A 22,689-nucleotide genomic window follows, 5' to 3' on the forward strand; every position below is an offset into this window, starting at 1 on the left:
ATATAAAAGCAAATTTTAGACAGCCATGCAAACACTTCTTAAAAAGACATGCACTTATTTTCTACACTATACAAGAAGGTGTTTTTTGAATGTTTGTCTGGAGTTCCACTTTAATACATAACAGTGTATTCATTGCACAAACAAACTATTTAGAAAATGTATGTCTTGGTATGTCATGGTAAGCGATAGTGACCTTTACAATTACTGCTCATACACTTTTGAAGTTTTTTGGAGCAAATGTATCATGCAAACCGCATCATATGGGGCAGCACAGTGTTTAGCAGTTCCGACCAGCAACACTAGGGTCGTTGGTTCAAATCCCAACCATGGCACTGCCTGCCTGGAGTTTGCATGTTCTCCCTGTGCCTGTGTGGCACACCCCCTTCACACAGGAACATAGCTGAGGCTGTCAATCTGCTGGAGAATCCCTCTCCTGTCATCCTTTTGTTTTTTTTTGTTTGTTTTTTTTCTCTTGGTGTCAGAGAAATGTCAGAAGAGACTCATGCTGATAGCAGAGGAAGGAAGCAGCAGACAGAAATGGCACTTAGTGCTCCACTTATCTGGAGTTTGCATGTTCTCCCTGTGTCTGCGTAGGTTTCTTCCAATTACTCCAGTTTCCTCCATAACGCCAAAGACATGCTGGTAGGTTAATTGGCTGCTGTCTAAATTGGCCCTAGTATGTGTATGAATGTAAGTTAGGGACCTTAGATTGTACACTCCTTGAGGGTTAGGGACTGATATGAATGTACAATATATACGTAAAGTGCTGCGTAAATTGACGGTGCTATATAAGTACCTGAAATAAATAATAAAGGATAAGTTCACCTTTTAGAACATATTTTATAACATGTTCCAGCAGCTGCAGCAGTAGATAGATAGTATGATAGTAGATAATATGTATGTGGAAAGCACTGCGTAAAATTGACGGCGCTATAAAAATACATGTAATCAATAAATAACAATGTAGCTTATTTTTTTAACTTATTTTTTGTGGTTTGGGTTGTAGGAAATTGAAATCCGAAATCTGGGAAAAGATTGAAGAAGTGGAGAAGAATATAGCTGAAATTAACCTTAATGGGTCACTCAAACTGGATGATCTACAGGCTGATGCAGATAGTGTTAGCAAAGCACTGAAAGAGCTTGGAGAACAACTAGAGTACATGAAGATTTCTAATGTTCGAGGTAAGTTTATAACTTCTGTGTTCTTTCTCTTCTACAAATGTAATACATTTTTTTAAATTTGTTAAAAAATGTATTTTGTAAAGGCACACTCTGGTCCATACATACTAAAAATGAAGCCTACTATGCATATAGAGAGAACACCCTACCTTTTTGTCCATTCATTGCTCTAGTTTGCTAGTCCACCTCTCTCCCTTTTTCCTCTCTCCCTTTTTTGTTGGTAATCTAATGATTTGAGTGTTTTTAATGCAGGAATTTAATGTTTTTTTTTTTTAATATTTTTATTCAATCACAAATGCGTCACAATTACATCTCAGTGCAAAAATGACAGAATAATGTGGGAATTGCACCCAACAGGAGGTGCATTACAAAGTACAGAGATCAAATCAGTGCAAGAAACAATAAAACCTAAGTGAAGAAGTACTGACACAAACTAATGGCAAAAAGCCGTAGACTTAAAATAAACCGTTCAATTAAAGCTCAGGAATCGACTATTTAGTTGATACTAGAATTGGAGGTGCAATTAGATGATGAGATCCAAACGGTCTGCACCAAAGTGAAAAGTTTAGGGGGGAAAAGCTGGAAGGAGGAGAGGGATTGTAGGGGGGACAGGAGATCCTCTGTATGCACTCGAGGATAACGGGAGCATGAGATCTCCAGTGTGTGTTACCATTCAAGGAGGAAGACCTCAAAACCCAGTGGCAAAAAATTGTCTATTCAAGGTTGCTATATCTTTAAAGGATAAGTTCACCTTTGGAACATCTAACATGTTCTCATAGCTGCAGGCGCACCAGCTGCCCTCCCCCCTCCCTCTGACAGTAAGGGAAGGAGTTTCCCCGTGCTGTCAGATTTGAAAACAGCGCAGCCATGCGGGGCTCCGCCCACATGGCCCCGTCACTCATTCACCGTGTTCTGTGAATGAGTGCCTGCAAGTCCCTACAGTCTTAGCGGCTGTGGGCTTGTAGTTTTCAGTGAATTACCATGGCACTATGGGGTGCTGTGGAGTTCATTGAAGCTTCCTGTCAGTATGTCTACTTGCTCTTACATCCCGTACGGCAAACAGATATTCTGACAGGTCTGCAGGAGACCTGCATGGCATCAGCGATGTACTGATCGCAGGTGCAATGCTTTCCAGGCTGATTTGGACAAAAATAATTAACATTTTTTTACCTGCAAAACAACATGCATTTATTATTTTTGTCTAAAAGGTGAACTTACCTTTTAAGGATTTCTTCACACCATGGTGCAGAGATGTCCACTTGTATTGTGCAGATTTTGTTCTGCACAGGAATCTGCAAGGTGTATAAATTAATTGAAGCGTGCATAAAAAATGATGTCTCTGCAAGTGAAATCTGTGCGCCAGTTTTTCTGCACGTATGAATGTGTGAATGAGGCTAATATGTTGTGGTACTCTGCCTAGTAGAGCCAGGAATTAATATTTTTAAGGGTGTGCTACAGTGTGGAGGTGTTACCGGTCCCATACATGTGTTTTTGTCTTACTGCAACATAAACATTTGAGTCCTTGGGGTGGCAAGACCGAAAACTACCATGGGTATGGATTAAAAACAGCTATCAATACTGTGTGATGTTCAGCTGTTCACAATCAGATATCAAACCATATGACTAATGTTCACACATGATGGTTGCAACTATTTCCACAGTACATATAGTGACCTATACACTAAGTCATAGTACATTTCTGCTAAATTGCTTGTCCTATCTTTTGACATGGCTTTCTTTCTGAAGTGTGACATTCTTCTTCGGAGATAAAAGCATAGAGAAGGTGTCAGTGTTTGTCGACAGTGTAATTGTAACTAGAAAGAAATGACAGAACAGTGAAAGAGATACTTTACTATATGCACATCCACACATCTTTGTTATTGCTAGTTAATGGTAACCAAAGAACATATTTGAGTTTGCATTCCTATAAAGAGGCTTGGGGGTTGATTTCATAAAAAACTGGAGAGCGCAAAATTTGGTGCAGCTCTGCATAGAAACCAATCAACTTCCAGGTTTTATGTCAAGGTTTAGTTGAACAAGCTGGAGATAGAAGATGATTGATTATTATGCATAGCTGCACCAGATTTTGCACTCTTAGTCTTAAAGCGGAGTCCCAGCTGAAAAAAAAAACTGTAGCTGCTGACTTTTAAAATTATTAGTATTATACAGGATTTATATAGCGCCAACAGTTTGCTCAGCACTTTTACAAAATGAAGGTAGACATTACAGTTACAATACAATTTGGTACAAGAGGAAACGGAGGGCCCTGCTCATTAGAGCTTACAATCTAGGAGGAAGGGTTGAGTGATACAAAAGGTAATAGCTGTGGGGAGGATGAACTGATGGAGGAAATAAATGGCAGTTTACTAGGTAGAAGCAGGATAGACTTCTTTAAAGAGAGAGGTTTTCAGGGATCTTCTAAAGGTGGATAGATTAGGAGACAGCCGGAGAGATTGGAGTAGAGAGTTCCATAGGATGGGAGAAGCTCGGGAGAAGTCCTGGAGGCGAGCATAGGAGGAACTGACATGGGAACTAGAGAGCAAGAAGTGAGCGCTTTGGTTGATATTTTGAGACCAGGTTGGTAAAATACAGCCACTCACCTGTCCCTCGGTCTAGCGGTGTCCTCACCACCGCTGGTTTCAGCAGCTGCCTATTCTCTCTGGCGCCGGCATCTTTAGTTTGGGCACCTGGCTATGACATCTTGCAGCTTCACAGCCGGGTGCCCACTGCATATGCACAAGAAGCGCTGCACTTTGTGAATGGCCCCATAGTCTTCTGGGACCTGCCACGTGTCCCAGAAGACTATGGGGAGGGAGGACAACTTCCGCTTCCAATCGCCTAGGCGATCACAGCGGAAGTGAGAGCGGGTACCTGTCAAATTCGGGTACCCACTCCCCAAAGGTGCCAATCCTTAATGGGGAGCGGGGGACAAAGCATTGAAGCGGAACTTCCCCTTTTGGGTGGAGCTCCACTTTAAGCTGGCCATACATTATAGTATTATTTTGTTCATATTCCTTTAGATTTACCTTCAAGTATGTAGTACAAGGGCCTTCCTGCCTGCATACAAATTGAAAGTGTTTTAGCTTTGACCTGATATTATATGGTTTTGGTAAATCTAACGGAAATTGTGTTCAAGAAAATTACATGATGTATAGCCAGCTTTAGTTATTAGGCTAATTTGGTTCTCTGTATTGTCCACAGATCTGCAACCTAAAAACAGTCTTTGCCTGTTTTGTCTGATACATCATATCACATATATATTAGTACTTGTTATACTACAGGGGTGGACTGACCATTTGGAAACTCGGGCACTGCCCGAGGGTCCAGGGTCAGTAGGGGGCCCCATGAGATGCCCCTGGTACCTTTTTCATAAGCTGTTTTGAGTTTGGGCAAGGACACAGGGGCCCCATGATCCCCTATTGCCCGGGGGCACCATGAGTTGTCAGTCCGCCCCTGTTATACTATATATGTGCACTAGGTAGAGGAAAATAGAAAAAAAAAGAAATGGATTCAGGAAAGCATGAAAGAGATTCTTAAGTACTGCTCACATGTTCACAAACATTTCATTTTCTGTTTAAAGGAGCTATGGACAGCATCAATAAATACTTCCAGATGTCTCAAGAAGCAGAAGAAAAGGTCAACGCATCTGTTGTGAACCCAGATAGCGTTCTTGAACACTCAGTATCTACACGAAGGGAAGTGGAAGATCTCATAGATGAAAAATCTGCTGCGTTTAAAGAAGGACAAGAAGAGCAGTCTCGACTTCTAGATGAACTTGCTGGCGAGGTCCAGAATTTGGATCTTTCAATGCTGTCTGAAAAGGTATGCAAAATGGCTTATGACAGAGCTTGACCCTCTAACTTACACATTTTTTTCTAACACATAGAAGTACCATAGCCTGCCTAGTGTTATTTTACATGTCTGACTTTAGTATCATGATTTTTAAGTGATTGCTCTAGGTTACTGCACTTAAATATGCTCTCTTTAACCGCTAGCCTACAGGGCACTTATACCCCCTTCCTGCCCAGGCCAATTTCCAGCTTTCAGCGCTGTCACACTTTGAATAACAATTGCGCAGTCAAGCAACACTGTACCTATATGAAATTTTTATCATTTTTTTGTGACAGAGCTTTATTTTGGTGGTATTTAATCACCTCTGGGTTTTTTATTTTTTCTTAAACAAACCAATAATCACTGAAAATTTTGAAAAAAAAATGTTTTTTCTTAGTTTTTGTTATAAAATTTTGTAAATAAGTGATTTTTCTCCTTCACTGATGTGCGCTAATGAGGCGGCACTGATGAGGCACTGGTAGGTGGCACTGATGGGCACTGAAAGGCAGCAGCACTGATATATGGCACTGATATATGGCACTGATATATGGCACTGTTAGGCGGCACTGACTGGCACTGTTAGGTGGCACTGATAGGTGGCACTGATAGGCAGCACTGATTGGCATTGATGGGTGGCACTGACTGGCACTGATGGGTGACACTGAAAGGCAGCTCAGATGGGCACTGATATGTGGCATTGATGTGCACTGGCACGAGGCACTGATGAGCACTGACATAAGGCACTGATGGACACTGACAGGTGGCACTGCTGGGGCTACACTGATCATCGGGGCACACTGATCATCAGTGCCCTGATGATCAGTGTACATGTCCCCTCCGCGGAAAGCCGATTACCGGCTCTCCTCTCCTCTCGAGTTGTCAGCGTGACAGCTCGAGAGGATAGAAATGCTGATAACCGGCATTTCCCTGTTTACATGTGATCAGCTGTGATTGGCCACAGCTGATCACATGACCGAGCCGACATATTCGGCTCTTTCCATGATCGGTGATCCACTGTGTCCGAGGGACACAGCGCACCACCGATCGCCACAATGCGCACTCTCTAAGCCGCGCATGCGCAGTGAGAATGGGAGGACGTCATATGACGTCCTCCGAGAATGCGAGAACCACCCTGCGCCCGTCATATTACTATATGGCGGGCGGGAGGTGGCTAAAATAAGAACCTAAAGCTAAACTCCAGGTAGGGCCACTGAAGAAACTGCTACAGTGCTAATACAGTGACAACCACAATCTTCTGTGTCCTGTGCAAGTGGCTTCCCTTTGTAAACTGACCACAATGGGTCCCCGGCTATGCACTACCACCATTCAAAGAACTGTTTGTATTTTTTCAATGAATACAAGGCATTCTCTGATAGTGATGTCACCACCCACCCCCTCTCCACCTTGTTTAATCAGAGAATGCCTTGTATTCATTGAAAACTAAACAAAGCAACCTGTGAATGGCAGCAGTGTCAAGCAAGAAACTCCCTTTGGTCAGTATGCAGTGACAAATCTGAGCAGGACCCAGAAGATCATAATGATTACAAATAGTCAATGTTGATTGAGAGAGTGAAGTGCCGCTTTAATCTGGCTGGATAAAGGAATGAACATCTTGGTGCAGCTCTCTCTAAACTGTGGCCTTCCACCCTATCTTGCCCCATTCTTTAATACATAACAAACCTGATCTGGCTGGCAGAGTATGATGGGACTGACCATTAAAGCTGGTCATACATAGGTTGTTTTATTTTTTCTTTCAGCCAGTGGATTGAACAAAACAAATCTGACCCGATTCCTTCATTCATACATTTGATATGGGTGCCAGAATCCTCCCTGCTGTGTCATTGTACTCTGACATGGGGATTCCTCCATTGTCAAAATACACTGGTCAGTGCTGCAGCCCATTGGCTGCAAGTGCTAATTGAATGGAAATTTTTGAGGACTGTTCATGAGAGGTTGATTGATAGATGGACAGAAGTGGCCATAGATGGATCAAAATTTGGCTTCTTCCAGCTGAACTGGCTGAATTTTGATCCATGTATGGCCAACTTTAAAGCTAGAGCCTCGGTTTGTTCAAGGCTGATCTAATATAGGGATGCTTTTTAGAGTTTGTTATAGATTTAATTGGTGGACTTGACATCCGTTGAATTGTGACGTGCAAAAATCTTGTTCACAAAGTGCATAGTCAATCTCATGGAGTGTTCTTTTTCTTTGATACATTTTAATATTCCCTAATGTACATAATTGCTTAAATCCAGTGGTGTTTTGCAGTCTGTGATTTAGTTATGTAAAATCTACATTTCCTTCTATGGCACAAAAGAATATGGAAATGTTGAAAGAAAACAACATCTTGGCATGCTTATTGAAACACCCGGGGCTATATTAAATGCCAAGGAAATTCTTAACACTGAAAAAGGATTCAGAAAAAAAACTAAATATTTTTACATTAAATGTTATGCAGTGACATGTAAACCTACTTCCTACATCAGTATAGTAAAAAGAACAGTATGTTATAATGCAGCAATTATTTTAGCTATAGTTGCATGCATTTAAATTGGTGTTAACCCAAAAATAAAAATGTCATATATTTCAGCTAACCAGTCAGTGGATGTTGTAGCAGCATTCTTTTTTTTTTCCCTATATTTTCACCTGGTGATAGGTCAGTAACCCACTTTCCTGGCAGATGGATATTCTTTCTATAGAGGAGCAACTGAGACAATGGCACTGTATGAGGGAAGGGTAGTGTTGTTAAGCTAGCCATACACTGATCAAAAATCTGGCTTGTGTGGCAGTCTTTGCTTGTCAGAAGTCAATTTGATTGACTTCTGAAAAGAGACACATTGGAAAATTTTTCCCGATCAGTGGGCTGAATAAAAAAAAAAAGATGGATTCTTCCAACCACACAACTGATGTGGAGAGAACCATCATCCCTGACATTGCATTTTGACAGTGGAGACTTAATTGTAAAAACACACTGATCAGCAGCTGCAGCTATTGATCAAGAAAAGTTTTACAATAAGTCCATACAAAAGAAGTTAAACTGACTTCTGTCGAGTTCCTGCTGAAGTGGATGAGCTTTGATCCATGTATGGTCAGCTTAAAAAGGAAATGTAGATTTAGATGGCCTTTACATAACTGACTAACACATTTAAAGTTAATGGTGTGTCAATTCTCTAACTGCCACTTTTGCTGGACAGCTTGGTCTGTTACAGGAAGTTTAAAAAATACCAGCAGGATGAACAGGTTAAAAAAGAAAAGCAGACAGACTGCATCATATGTCATTTTTGGTTTTCCATTTTGTACCACTTTAATATTGGTACCAAATAACTCCTTGTTTGCCAATGCTGTTAACTAAAATACTAATTAGAGTTCAAATTTCTATTTGTGAATGATATGATCATATGATCTGTAAATTCTACAGCTCACAAATTCAAAGGGCTTATGAAAAACCAGGACACAAAGGAGCAATATTGTACACAGCTGCAAAACGTTCAACACCTCCATGCAATTCAACCCAAGCATATAATTATTATTATTATACAGGATTTATATAGCACCAACGGTTTGCTCAGCACTTTACATTATAGTGGGAGACAATACAGTTCAATACAAGAGGGATTAGAGGGCCCTGCTCCTTGGAGCTTACAATCTAGGAGGGTGGGGTGAGTGGTACAGTAGGTAGTCACTGTGGGGGATGGAGTGGTTGGAAGAGTAGAGGCTATCAGAATTAGCAGAGGGCGGGATAGGGTTCCCTGAAGAGAACGGTTTTCAGTGAATGCCGAAAGGCAAGTAGAGTAGGGGATAATCTGATAGACTGGGGTAGGGAGTTCCAGAGGATGGGTGACGCCCTGGAGAAGTCTTGGAGACGAGCATGGGAGGAGGAGATAAGGGAGCTAGAGAGTAGGAGGTCTTGCGAGGAGCGGAGTGTACGGTTTGGGTGATATTTAGCGATAAGATCGGTTATGTAAGTTGGGGCAGTGTTGTGGATGGCTTTATATGTCATTGTCAGAGTTTTGAATTTTATCTGTTGGGCAACAGGGAGCCAGGGGAGGGATTGGCAGAAAGGGGTGGCGGATACGGACCGGTTAGTGAGGTGGATGAGTCTGGCAGCAGCGTTCATGATAGACTGGAGGGGGGATAGTCTACGATGAGGTAGGTCAATGAGGAGGGAGTTACAGTAGTCGAGGCGCGATATGACAAAGGAGTGAATAAGTTGCTTAGTGGTTTCCGGGGTTAGGAACGGTCGTATCTTGGAGATGTCTACATGATTTTGTCAACGATTGGATCTGGGGCTGGAAGGACAGATGGGAGTCAAGGATTACCCCTAGTACCCTGGCATGATAGGATGGACTGAGGATGGTGTTAACGTAAGTTTGGAGAAGTCAGTGGGGGTGGCGCGGGCTGGGGGCAATACTAGGAGCTCAGTTTTGGAGAGGTTGAGTTTGAGGAAGTGGAGTGCCATCCAGGCCGATATGCCACTTAGTAGGCTAGCAATACAGGTGGAAACTGCAAGGGTGAGGTGAGGGGTAGACAGATTTGCATGTGATCAGCATAGAGATGGTAGTTGAAGCCATGGGAGTTTATCAAGTGACCAAGGGAGGAGGTGTAGATGGAGAAGAGAAGGGGTCCAAGGACAGAAGCTTGGGGGACCCCTACAGAGAGAGGGAGTGAGGAGGAGGTGGCAGCATTATAGGTAACATTGAAGGAGCGCTGTGATAGAACCAGGAAAGAGCGGAGTCCCTGGGGCCAAAAGAGTGTAGTTTTTTGAGGAGGAGGGAATGGTCAACCGTGTCAAAAGCCGTGGAGAGGTCAAGTAGTAGGAGTATTGAATAGTGACTGTTGGTTTTTGCAGTTAGTAGGCCATTAGAGAGCTTTAGTAGGGCGGTTTCGGTGGAGTGTAGAGGGCAAAAGCCAGACTGTAGGGGGTTGAGAAGGTTGTTGTCAGTGAGATGGGAGCTCAGACGATTGTAGACTAAGAGTTCTAGGAGTTTAGAGGTAAATGGGAGCAGGGAGATGGGTCTGAGGTTGTTCAGGTTGGTGGGGTCTAGGGAGAGTTTCTTAAGTATGGGAGTGATGTGAGCGTGCTTTAGAGGGGAGGGGAATGTACCTGTAGAGAGGGAGAGATTGAAGATGTGAGTGAGGGAGCATAGGATGGAAGAGGAGGGTGACCGAAGGAGTTGTGAGGGGACAGGGTCCAGGGGGCAGGTGGTGAGGCGGACTTCTGAGAAGACCTTTAGGACCTCTTCGGTGGTAGCGGGGTCAAAGGAGGACAGTGTTGAGGGAGGTATGGTGTGAGGGATGCTAAGTGGGACATAATTAAATTATGTAATCACAGAAGTTACCTAGATATATGAATTGTTTTGATATGTAATTTTCACGAAAGGTAACTGAAGTTATTTGTAAATTACAACTTTTGTTATAAATGTTTAACTTTGCTCTACTGATGAACCTCGCAGCTGATCCTTTAATATGATGAGTAGTCTCACCAACCAATAGGGAACATGAGAACAGAGTGGGGCCAAGCAAAACTTTAAAGCAGGGGTTTCCAAATTATGGCCCTCCAGGTGTTGAGGAACAGCAAGTCACATGAGGCCTTGCAAGACTCTGACATCTACAGGCAAGACTCTCTGAGGCAGAGGCTTCATGGAACTTGTAGTACTTCAACAGCTGGAGGGCCATAGTTTGGAGACCCCTGCTTTAAAGCATCAAGCTGTGCATTTATTTTATCTGTGCTAATAGAGGTAAGGTAATAGAGGGGAAATCTTCCAAGGGGGACACTAGTTCTGGTGACCTGGGGGGCCGCAAGCGATTCACCAATTTGCAGGAATTTCCTCTCACTTCCTGTTTTGGCTATGGGACAGGAAGTGAAGGGAAATCATCCCAATGGGGCACAGATGGCAAGAAAACTTAGTTGGTATAACCCTCCCTTGCGCTATCCACAATGGGGGGGGGGGGAGTTTAGCATTTTTTGTTCTACATTATCCAGATATAATACTTTTATTTGGGCTTCCCTAAATTTGATAGATCTGAGCTCTAGTTAGTGTGAGAAATTCTACCTTTGTGAATTTGATGTTCGTAATGTAGACTGTCCTAAACATCTGTACTGACAAAGATGGATTCACTTACCGCCTACCTATTTTTCCTCTCCAGACTTGTGGAGCACCAGTTGGTGCATCATGTGAAGTTTCACAGTGCGGAGGACTTGGCTGCTTAACAGAAGATGGCAAGAGAAAATGTGGAGGAGATGGCTGTAATGGCTTGGTGGACATGGCAAACAGTGCATGGAAAACAGCTATGAAATTTGATAAAGAAATTCTGAGTGCAATGGCAGAAGTGGAGGAGCTTTCCAAGCTGGTAATCATCACAACTGAAATGACAACTTGCTGTATGAATTAGGCTGAATTCTAAAGCTAGGTACACGTGAATGGAAATTTTGATAGTTTAGCAGGGACCAGCCAAACCTGATCTGTGTGCAGCCCTCCTGGTTCAACAGAAGGTGAGTGTTAGATTGGCTTCTGTTGAACAAAACTACTGGTAAATCTTGCTCGGGGGTTAGGATCCCTGTTTTGCCAGACAGGAAGTAAGAGGAACTCCTCCAGCAGCAACACAGACAGAAATAAAAAAAAAAAAAACACATTTTGGTTTGTATAGTAGGGGAAGGACAGAACTTCTTTCAAGATTTTCATTTGTATGTGTCCGTGTGGCAGAAGTTCCCTTACTTCCTGTTTGGTGATACTGTTGTCAGCAGGACAGGAAATGAGGGTAAATCTATTAGAGCCCAAGGTACAAGCAGTAAAATCTGACAAGACTTCTAATACTTTTTCTCTCTATATCCAAAACAAGAGAAAAAAGGTTTTGGCTTAAAATACACTTGGTTTTTGTATTTTTTTTTCTTTTCATTGGATATGTATTACAACAGAACTCAAGACAAATGATAATTTTAGGATCCCAGTTATATGCAGCACACATGTCAAAACTTTTTAGCTGCAGTCATACCAATGTGTACAGTCTAACCCCCTTCCCCACCCTAATACTCAATAATACTTGATAATACTCCCTACTTCAGCCTGTGACTGGAGTTCACTCTTCTGCTCATCTCTTGAAGGCCTGTGCATTGTGATAGGAATTGTACAAAGTAGTAGAGCCTTGATTTGGTATGAACTGTTGCCCTCCCTCTCCTTGTAGGAAAAACTACATTTAAAGTGGTTGTAAACCCTTACATATACCCAGTAAAGTGATTGGCCTCAGTTAATACACGCAGATTAAATAAGTCGTCCTTGTATAAGTTGTTCCGGTTTATTTGCAGTATTCTGTTCTCTACATCCATTCAAAGCTCAGAATTTTATACAGCTTGTCTGAGATGTTAGAAAAAGGGGGCTGAGAACAGAGTTTTGAGAGCTTATTGGAAGGTAGAGGCACACCCCCTTCACACAGGTCACAGGAACATAGCTGAGGCTGTCAATCTGCTGGTGAATCCCTCTCCTGTCACTTTTTTTTTCTCCTGGTGTCAGAGAAAAGTCAGAAGAGACTCATGCTGATAGCAGAGGAAGGAAGCAGCAGACATAAATGGCACTTAGTGCTTTTAATTGAGACAAGTACACACTATGGACAGCAAAGTAGATAAATGGTTAGCACTTCCGCCTGGCAGTACTAGGCTTGTATATTCGAATCCCAACCACGGCACCACCTGCTTGGAGTTTGCATGTTCTCCCTGTGCCTGCGTGTGTTTCCTCCCGGTACTCCGGTTTCCTCCCACACTCCAAAGACATGCTGGTAGGTGAATTGGATCTTGTCTAAATTGGCCCTAGTATGTGTATGTATGAATGTAAGGTAGGGACCTTAGATTGAATGCCCCTTGAGGGTTAGGGACTGATGTGAAAGTACAATATATATGTAAGGCACTGTGTAATTTGATGGTGTTATATAAGTACCTGTAATAAATAAATAATATAGAGGGATATGCTTTCTTTATATTTAATGTCTGAGGCTTGCAACCACTTTAAATATTTTTAAAGAAAATCATTTAAATGGTTTTCACAGCTCAGCTTTAATCTGGAAGCATGGAAAAATATATTATCCTGTTTAAATTAATATATACATGAATAAATAGTGTTGTTTTTTTATATTGCATTTGCCTGAAATTCCAGTTTATTATCTCTATACTTAGCAATACTTATGACACGCTACATAATATGCCGAACAAAGTTTCATTAAGTGTTGAATTAGCCATGTGATTATCACAAATTGTCAGATCTTGTTTTTGTCAACAATTGTTTGTAGAATTATGTGAAGCTTACTGAGGCTCATTCAATAACAGAACAAGACATCTTATTTTTTTAGGGTGGCTTAGCTAAGCGCTCACTAATTTTTTTAATCCTTATTACTAGGTTGCTGAATCGAAGCTGAGAGCAGAAGAAGCAAAACAAAGTGCCCAGAGTGTTCTAAATAAAGCCAACTCAACAAAAGAAAAAGTTGACAAAAGCAATGAAGACCTAAGAAATCTCATCAAGCAAATCCGGGACTTTTTAATGCGTATGTATACAACTTCCTGCCTTTTCATATAACAGAATGACTATAGTCAACCCCCTATGGGAGGGGAAGAGAATGCAGAACCGGTGATGTATGCATTTTAACATAATGGTATCCCTTCTCTGTGCTGGACTTGCTTTCCTAAGTAGAGTGTGCAGTGCTCAGAGTTTTTCTGGCCATAGTAATCAATATTTTAGTGCAAGCCCTTTTGCCACTTTTCTTTATCAGAGTACAGTGACAGGGTAACACCATGTTTTGGTATAAAGGCAAGGCAAAATAGTCAACTCTGTAAACAATATTTACCTGCTGCCATGTCTCTTAGAGTGCACAGCTTCCACAACACACAAAGGAAAGAAGTACTAATTTGTTCTTCATGGAAATCAAGCTTAATATGGGGTGTAAACCACTGATCTACTAATCTAAAGATCTGTGAACAACACCTCCAGTGGGACACAATGGGCATGTCAAAAGCCTGTACAAGTATAAACACAAAAAGACCATGAAAAATGCTTTCAAAATGTGACCATTTCTTATATGCCTCTCTTTTCTTCTAAAAAATGTAAATATTTCAGAAAAGCAAAGTTACATTTTTAACTATGTAAAGTTAGTTGAGTTGAAATGGTCTTTTTTTTCTTTTTCCTGCTACTACTGCTCCTATTATTGTAAAATATAATTGTGCATTATATTAGAATCACAGCAAAGATTGGAGTAGGCTGCAGAAATTTTAGAACTAATTCAGAACTAAAGTGATTGACACATAAAGCAACCAATAATGGACTACTTGTGCTGTCCCTTTTTGGTCTGCTTCTCTTTCTGTTGCGTTACTCTATTTTCTCAATTTTCTCTTTCTGGCTATTTGTTGTTTACTTGTTAACTTATATTTTATGACTGATAAAAGCCCTAATCAAAATTCCTGTGATCAGTATGATACACCCCTTCTACATGATGTTATTTAATCTACAGAGGATGGAGCAGATCTGGATAGTATTGAAGCTGTTGCTAGTGAGGTTTTGAAAATGGAGATGCCCACTACTCCTGAGCAGCTGCAGGCTCTTACTGAGGATATACGAAAACGTGTGGAAAGCCTTTCTGATGTGGAAATAATCCTTCAACAAAGTGCTGGGGACATCGCTAGAGCAGAGTCCCTGCTGGACGAAGCTAAAAAATCGAGGTAACTATTACATTACACTCCTAAGACTAAATGGTTCTATTAATCCATCTTCATTTAGCAAAATATAAATGAATGAAGGATGAGATATGAGTTCCTGTATGCTTTACCTAGGACGAAGTACATATTATAAAACTCAACACAGTTTTTCAGAACAATGAGATCACATTTTTAAAGCATATTCATTAGCTTTATTCCCCATTAAAATTGTCCAAATGTTGGTTTATAATCTAAGACACAAATGCCAGGAAATGGAGAGTCTACAGGTCATGTGTAGATTTAGGCAGGAGTGTACTTAGAATTTGCGGCACCCAACCCTGTTTCCCCCCCCTTTCCCTTTTGCACACCACAACCCCCCCTTCCTCTGGAGAGAGACTCGCCATCACAGCGGCACCCACTGCTATCTTCACTCTGCTCTGCAGCCCAGCCCCGATGTCCAGTAGAACCAATGTCCTTTCTTCTGGGGTGATGCTTCCCTCACTCCGCACCGCTGCCCAGGAGAACCAGCGTCCCTTCTTCCAGGGGTGCCACTCCCCTAACTCCGCTCTGCCACCCAGCCTGGGTGCCCAGGAGAACCAGCTTCCCTTCTTCCAGGGGCACCACTCCCCTAACTCCGCTCTGCCACCCAGCCCAGGTGCCCAGGACAACCAGCTTCCCTTCTTCCAGGGGCACCACTCCCCTAACTCCGCTCCGCCACCCAGCCCAGGTGCCCAGGAGAACCAGCTTCCCTTCTTCTGGGGGGGCACCGCCTCCCTGAAAAATGCCACGCAAGGCAAACGCCCCTGGACATAAGTGGCAGGCTCAGTGTTTGTGATCACTCAGACACTCTTCCAGGCCAATGGCCACCTAAGAAGACTTTTTATGCCACGAAATGTACATTTTTGTAGCTACCGTTTAAGGGTGACATTGGCAGCAGTATTAGCTGTATCCATTTGGCTTTCTACAACTTCTTTATTGTAAATACAGAACATGAAAAGTCTGTACTAGGAGCAGTAACTATACTATCAATCTAATTACAATTTTTCATACAGATCTAACATTTATTTACTACAAGTACTTGTATAGCACAATCCGTTTACACAGTGTTTCCCTCAAGGAGCTTAGGTCCCTAACTCATTCATACATACAAATACTAGGGCCAATTTAGACAGGGGACAATTAACCAGCATGTCTTTGGAGTGTGGGAGGAAACTGGAGTACACGGAGGAAACGCAAGCAGGAACAGGGAAAACATGCAAACTTCAGGCAGGTGGTGCCGTGGTTAGGATTCAAACCAACGACTCTAGTGCTGCTAGGCAGAAGTACTAACCACTTTGTCACTGTGCTGTCTAATTACATAACTTATAACTGCCAAGGAATTAAAATATGAGGGCATGACTGTAGAAAGTACTTATATTTTGTGTCACTTCAAATGCTTTATGTTTTTAATTCATTACAGCCAGAGCGCATCAGATGTTAAGGCTACAGCTGATATGGTGAAAGAAGCTCTACAGGAAGCAGGCAAAGCCCAGAGTGCTGCTGAAAAAGCTATTCAGCAAGCAGATGATGACATCAAAGGGACAAATGATCTGCTGACCTCTGTAAGTTATAGCAGGACTTCAGACATCAACAATTAAGCCACCTTTTTTCCAATTGTAAATGATTAGTCATGTAAATGCTCTTACCACTTCCTTCCTCCTCTTTCCTGACTGCATGGCTGGGGAGCATTTTTATGGCATCTTCTTCATCATAGTACATCCTTGCATTAGGACCACAAGTCTCACATTTTCTTGCACCTCTAGCTGGGAAGGGTTTTTGCACTCTTGCTGCTAATAACACTCGACACACCCAAGCAAGAGTGGAAAATTGTAGATCTGTGTTGGCGGGTGTTACTAGGTGGGGAAACTTCACCATCCTTGTGGTGCTATGATTTTGTTATAACACCCCTATAGATTGGAGAATTAAGGGGGGGGGGCATATAAATGATAAGACTTGACAGGAAAGCTGTGGGATGCATCATGTCGCTCAATCAGAAACTCTGTGGGATGCATCATGCCACTCAATCAGAAACTCCACTAGTGTGCAAAGAATTTGGCAGCATCAGTGGTGGAGAATGGGGCATGGCGGCAGGGGGAAAATCAAGGCTGGAAACCCTCTTATCAATGAAAAGCCTAATGGAATAATAATGGAAGCTGATGAAATCCAATTAAATTATTTTTAAGTTGCCCAGCAGTTTTGAAAGTAAAAAAAGCATCGTTTACTGTACTTTCACAGTACTTAACTATCCAGCAGTATCTCTACACTGTAGTCCAGTGGTGTTAATCTTCTGGGCTGAATGATGCCCCCAACATCATTCAACCCCCTTTCAGTGAGCCCAGGGGTGTCATGGACTCCTCCTCTTGGAGTGTTTTTTCATGTTGGCCCCAGTTCATCATGCAATGCTACAGAGAAGATTTTTTTTTCTCAGAGAATGGGTGCAGGAACTCCCCCCTTCTGAGTCTCTGCCCCCTACCTTCCTTTTGAGCACCGTCCCTTGGTTCCTCCCCCTACCCACTTCCCAGTGCTGTCCCTGTTAGAGAATACAGAACCAAGTATCCTTCTGTGGTTCTAAATAATTTGTATGGAATTTGTTAATGATAACAAGAAAAGCAGTAAAATAGATCCCCTGTAGTCAGCAACAATAGATTCCCCACACAACAATAGACTAAACTAGCAACAATAGCCCCCCCCTAGCAAAAATAAATACCACTCCAGCAACAATATTCTGTGCAGCAGCAATAGACCCCACCCCAGAAACAATATATGCCTCACACAACAATAGACCCCTCACACAGCAACAACGGACCACTGACAACAAAATACCACCCCCCAACAACAAAAGATCCACCCCAGCAACATTAAACCCCCTAGCAGCAACAACAGATCTCCCAGCAACCAGCATCAATTGACCCTCCAGCAGCCAGCAACTTTCCCCTCAACAATAGATCCCTAACAGCAACAATAGACCGTCGCCCTCTCAGCAGCAATAGATGCCTGCCAGCAACAGTAAATTCCCCACACAACAATAGACTACCCCAGCAACAATAATCCCCCTTCCCCCCCCCCCCCCCAGCAAAAATAAATCCCACTCCAGCAACAATATTCCGTGCAGCAGCAATAGACCCCAACCCAGAAGCAATATATGCCCCACAACACAAAAGACCCCTCACACAGCAACAATGGACCACCGACAACAAAATATCACCCCCCAACAACAAAAGATCCACCCCAGCAACATTAAACCCACTAGCAGCAACAACAGATCTCCCAGCAACCAGCATCAATTCACCCTCCAGCAGCCAGCAGCCTTCCCCTCAACAATAGATCCATAACAGCAACAATAGACAGTCACCCCCTCAGCAACAATAGATGCCTGCCAGCAACAATAGACCCTCACACAAAAACATCCGCACCAGTGACAATAGATCCCCCAACATCCCGTGTTCTCTCGCGTTCCCGCTGGAAAAAAAAAAGCATTGGAGAACAGCACTAACATCATAGACAACTAAGAAAGAGAAGTATCCATAAAATGTTAAAAATAAATAGGGGATTCCAGGGGGTGGAGGAGGGTGACTGGGGACAGGGAAGGGCTGGAGGTGCTAATTCAAAATCGCTGAATATGTGTATGAACCTTTTCCTTGTCATTTCCCTTGGCTCAGTGTCAGTCTCTTTTTTTCCCCATAGATTGAGTCGGAAGCAGCTGTCTCAGAAGAAACATTAAAGAATGCCACTGAACGTATGAACGAACTTGAAAAGAATCTGGGAGATCTAATGAAGAAGTCTACTTCCAATGCAGAGTCTCTAGATTCAATTGAAAAGTCTGTTGAAGATGTGAAGACAGATGCAGATGAAGTGAAGAAGGTTTGTTCTTAATACTAGACATTGAAAGCTAATGCACCGATGCAAAAGGAAAAAAATGCATCACAGCAGTATTATCTGAGCAGGTCACTCACTTTTTTAAACAAAAATGCAAACCCTTTCCTATGATATGTGATCTATTCATTTTTCTGGTGAGATGTCCTTGCACTTGATTATCTGGTCATGTGATTTGTAAAGCTGGCAATCTCACCCCGATATCTTTCTAAAGCTCAATATTTCAGAGGCAGAATGGCTAAATGGTTGCAGGTATAAGCTCTATGATTATGCATTGTCAAAATCCAAAAGAATAGAAAAATGTAAAAACTGAGGCTGAAAACATCATTTTTGTTTTTTCAAGTGTCTGAGCTTTTACTTGCATTCAGGCATGGCATCAATTTTCATACTTTTAAATGCATTTATAAGCACTCGCCTCCTTAGCGTGTATTGGTGTTTTTGAACAAGATGTTGCTGCACCCTAATGGTCACCTTAAATATTGCAGGTTCTAGATGATGAACTTAGTAATAAATATAAAGAAGTTGAAGACTTGATAACTAAAAAAGCTGAAGATTCTTCAGAGGCCAGAAAGAAAGCAGAACAACTTCAAAAAGAAGCAAAAGCCTTGTTAACACAAGCAAACAAAAAACTGAACTTACTAAAAGGTAACAAAATGGTTTTATCAATATGGTATATTGTAGAGTGCTATAAAATATTGAATTGTATGCATAGGTAACACAATTTTTTCTTTAGTTTTGGATAGAAAATGGAAAGGTTAAATGCCTAACAGATTATTTTTTGCTGTCTGTGCCTTGCTCTAAAGATATCCTTTTTTTCCTGTCTTCGAGACACACAGGATGTGAGAGGAAATCTCTCCAAAGTTAAGGGAGTTTCTATTTTAGTTATCACCAGAACATACACAGATCAACCTTTAACTTTATGACCACTGACAGATTAAGTGAATAACATTGATTATATTTTTACAATGGCATCTGAGAGTCATGGAATATATTGGGCAGAAAGTAAGCATGTTGTTTCTGAAACTGAAAAAAATGAGCATCACAGTTTGTTGCATATGGGACTGCATAGCCTCAAAATGGTCATGGTGCTCATGCTGCCCCATGTTCACAGCCAAAAGTGCCGGCCTGTGAGCATTAGAATGGGACAACAGAGCAATGGAAGAAGGTGGCTTGGTCTAATGAATCACGTTTTCTTTTACATCATATGGATGGCTAGGTGTATGTGCGTCCTTTACCGAAGGCAGAGATGGCACCAGGATGCAGTATAGGAAGAAGGCAAGCTGGTGAAGGTAGTGTGACGCCTTGGGCAGCATTCTGCTGGGAAACCTTGGATCCTGCCATTCATGTGGATGTTTCTTGGCATGTACCACCTACCTAAAAATTGTTGCTGACCAAGTATACCTCTTCGTGAAAACATTAGTCACTGATGGTAGTGGCCTCTTTCAGCAGGATAATACACCCTGCCACACTACATAAATGGTTCAAGGAATCAAATTCTCCAGATTTCAGTCCAATTGCTCTGTGGATGTGCTGAAAAAACAAGTCCCATCCATGGAGGCCCTGTGCTGCAACTTACAGGACATAAAGGATATACTACTAACAGACCTCTGAACGTATACTGTGTTATCTGACACCAAGCTAAGCGGTGCCCATGCCTTGACAGATCAGGGCTGCTTTGGCAGTAAAGGGTGGGCCTGTTCAATGTCCGGTCATGAAGTTATGGCTGTTATGGTGTATCTCCCCATTGGATGATTTCCCCTAAAGACAGCTCCAAAATTTACGATTTCCTCTCATCTCAGTAACAATCGTTACCAAGACAAAGACAAGGGGTGAATCTTCCCAGCAGGAACAAAGAAAGTAGTAAAAGCTTGTAAGACAGTCTAACCCTACTGCACCATTAATTAAAAAAATAAAATGTTGCCTTTACGTATACAGTACTTTAAAGTGGGACTACACTGCATCTGAGCACTATAAACCAAAAATGCTATTTAATTTTTCATATGCAAAGCCATCCATCCACTCATGTCTTCATGCTTTATCTTGCTGAGAAATTACTTTGAAAACACATTTCTGGCTGTGGCCATCTTGAGTAAGGGCAGATAACTCATGTAGGATTTACTTCCTGGAATCCATCTGCCCTTAGCTCAGGTATGCATGCAGGAGGGTGTGCTTTGCTGAAAAAAAAGCCCCTCCTGGAATGTATGACATAATTTGCCTAGGCCTGGAAACCAGGAAGTAACAAAGAAAAAAAAAAGTTTTAAAACAAGTAAATAATTAAAAATAGTCGATGTTGATTGAGAGAGTGTAGTTCTGTTTTATATGCACAGCTAAATGAACCACAGAAATCAATTATATGTGACAATTTTTAAAATGGCTGGTCACTGCCTCTTAATACATTGTAAGTTTATTTTTGTGTATTGGAATTGAAAAACATATTCTCTATTCTAAATCTAGAGTTAGAAAAGACATATGAAGACAACCAGAGAATCTTAGAAGAGAAGGCAAAACAGTTGGTGACTCTAGAAGAAACAGTCCGAACACTTCTACAAGCCATCAGCCAGAAAGCAGCAGTCTACAGCACATGCTTGTAAACCATGCCACTCCAATGGAAATCTGATCAACGGGACCAAAAGTTCTGTAATTTATTGGAGATCTTTTTTATTGTCTATTTTATTACAAAAGAAATCAACAAGTAATAAATATCTTGGAATAAATTGTTTTAAGGCTTCTATTCTCTATAACTCAAAACAATGTATGCTACATCTCAATAATCCGTTTTGTACTTAGTACCACAATTTGTATTGTATTCTTTGTTAACTCATTTGCACTATGTTACATACAGAAATAGCATATTCTAACAATATCATTCCTTACTTTTATAGTGAACACTGGTGTTGTCCACACATAAAGTGAGTTTATTAATTTTTGTGGAGACAATGATCATTTTATGGGTTAAACCAACTGTATTCTTAAAGGACACGTCGCATAATGAAAGCAGTGATGCAGAGCCTAAGGCTCCTAAATCTGTGCAATGCTGCTATTAGAAGGTTCTCTGCTCTTAGCCAAGCCTCATTTGGTAGTATAGATTTCTTATATGCAAAAAATAACAGACTAAAATTATAACAACATTGTAAAACACAATTCATTTATATTGAATGTGAAATCATGCCATCCACAGCTTAATTAATCAAAAAATAGTAAACTGCTGAAGAATAACATCTGATTGGCTGGTACACATTGCTTTTCAGATTCAGTGTTATTTGCATTGTATTATTTTACTGAATGGATTGGCTACATTTTCATAACTATTTTCCTAGCTCAAAAATTGCATGTTTTATCTTTTGTATACCTGTCTGGCACACCAAAGCCATTTCAAAATAATTTGAATATGTAGTTTAGCCAGATACATGAATAAAATGAAGGATGCTAATCAACCAACATTTCTCATAACTGTCAGTTTGTGAATAACGCCTATTATGCATGCTCTCTGCTGCTTATTTCTATTTTAAATTAATTCCGCATCTACAAATAAACTAATCTGTGTTCATACAAAAACAAATATATATGGACAATTGTTTTGCAAATAAAGAGCACAAAATGTTAGCTATGGCAATGCTTGTGTTCACTTCAAAGAAAATAATTTCTCTTGTAAGAAACTTAAATCAGTAGCTTAATACATTATAGGTTTTGAGAGAAGATAGTTGAAGTGTTCTATATGTAGCTGCTAGAAATAAAAAAAAAAAAAAAAAATACTGATGATTTTTGTACTCCACATAAAAAAAAAGTTTTGCGGTGAGTACAAAAATCCTAATTTCTTTCTTTTCAATCATATACTGTTGGGTCATCAGAAAGCAGCAAAAGTGAGGGGTTGTCAATACAACCAAAACTGCTAACGGAACCAACAGAGCTGCATTAACACTGGATGAGGCTGAACCCCATCCACCTGAGGAGGGAACCTGGCAATACAGACTCAAGGAGGGCAGGAAAAATCAACCAGATACTTAAAAACATTGGGATTACCAGACAGAAATGACAAACAAGAAAAGGAGCACTATACCAAGAAAGAAGCTGGACAACCTAAAACCCTCCAAGTG

General features: G+C 41.3%; 1 protein-coding gene across 1 annotated transcript in view; it reads left to right on the forward strand.

Moving 5' to 3' along the window:
* The window catches only part of LAMB1 (laminin subunit beta 1), a 63,218-nt gene extending 41,020 nt beyond the window's left edge, over nt 1-22,198 (forward strand). Inside the window, exons 26-34 of the mRNA XM_089685102.1 lie at nt 1,007-1,182; nt 4,760-5,001; nt 11,158-11,361; nt 13,395-13,539; nt 14,500-14,707; nt 16,143-16,284; nt 18,407-18,583; nt 19,081-19,240; nt 21,050-22,198. Coding sequence (XP_089541228.1) covers nt 1,007-1,182; nt 4,760-5,001; nt 11,158-11,361; nt 13,395-13,539; nt 14,500-14,707; nt 16,143-16,284; nt 18,407-18,583; nt 19,081-19,240; nt 21,050-21,186 — 1,591 coding nt within the window. The 3' untranslated portion in view covers nt 21,187-22,198. The remainder of the gene's footprint in view (nt 1-1,006; nt 1,183-4,759; nt 5,002-11,157; nt 11,362-13,394; nt 13,540-14,499; nt 14,708-16,142; nt 16,285-18,406; nt 18,584-19,080; nt 19,241-21,049) is intronic.
* Nucleotides 22,199-22,689: the final 491 nt, after the last annotated feature.

The sequence above is a fragment of the Staurois parvus genome, unplaced genomic scaffold (assembly GCF_062004578.1).
Source record: "Staurois parvus isolate SC_StPar_1 unplaced genomic scaffold, SC_StPar_1.0 ptg000019l, whole genome shotgun sequence".
In the NCBI taxonomy this organism is placed as follows: Eukaryota; Metazoa; Chordata; class Amphibia; order Anura; family Ranidae; genus Staurois; species Staurois parvus.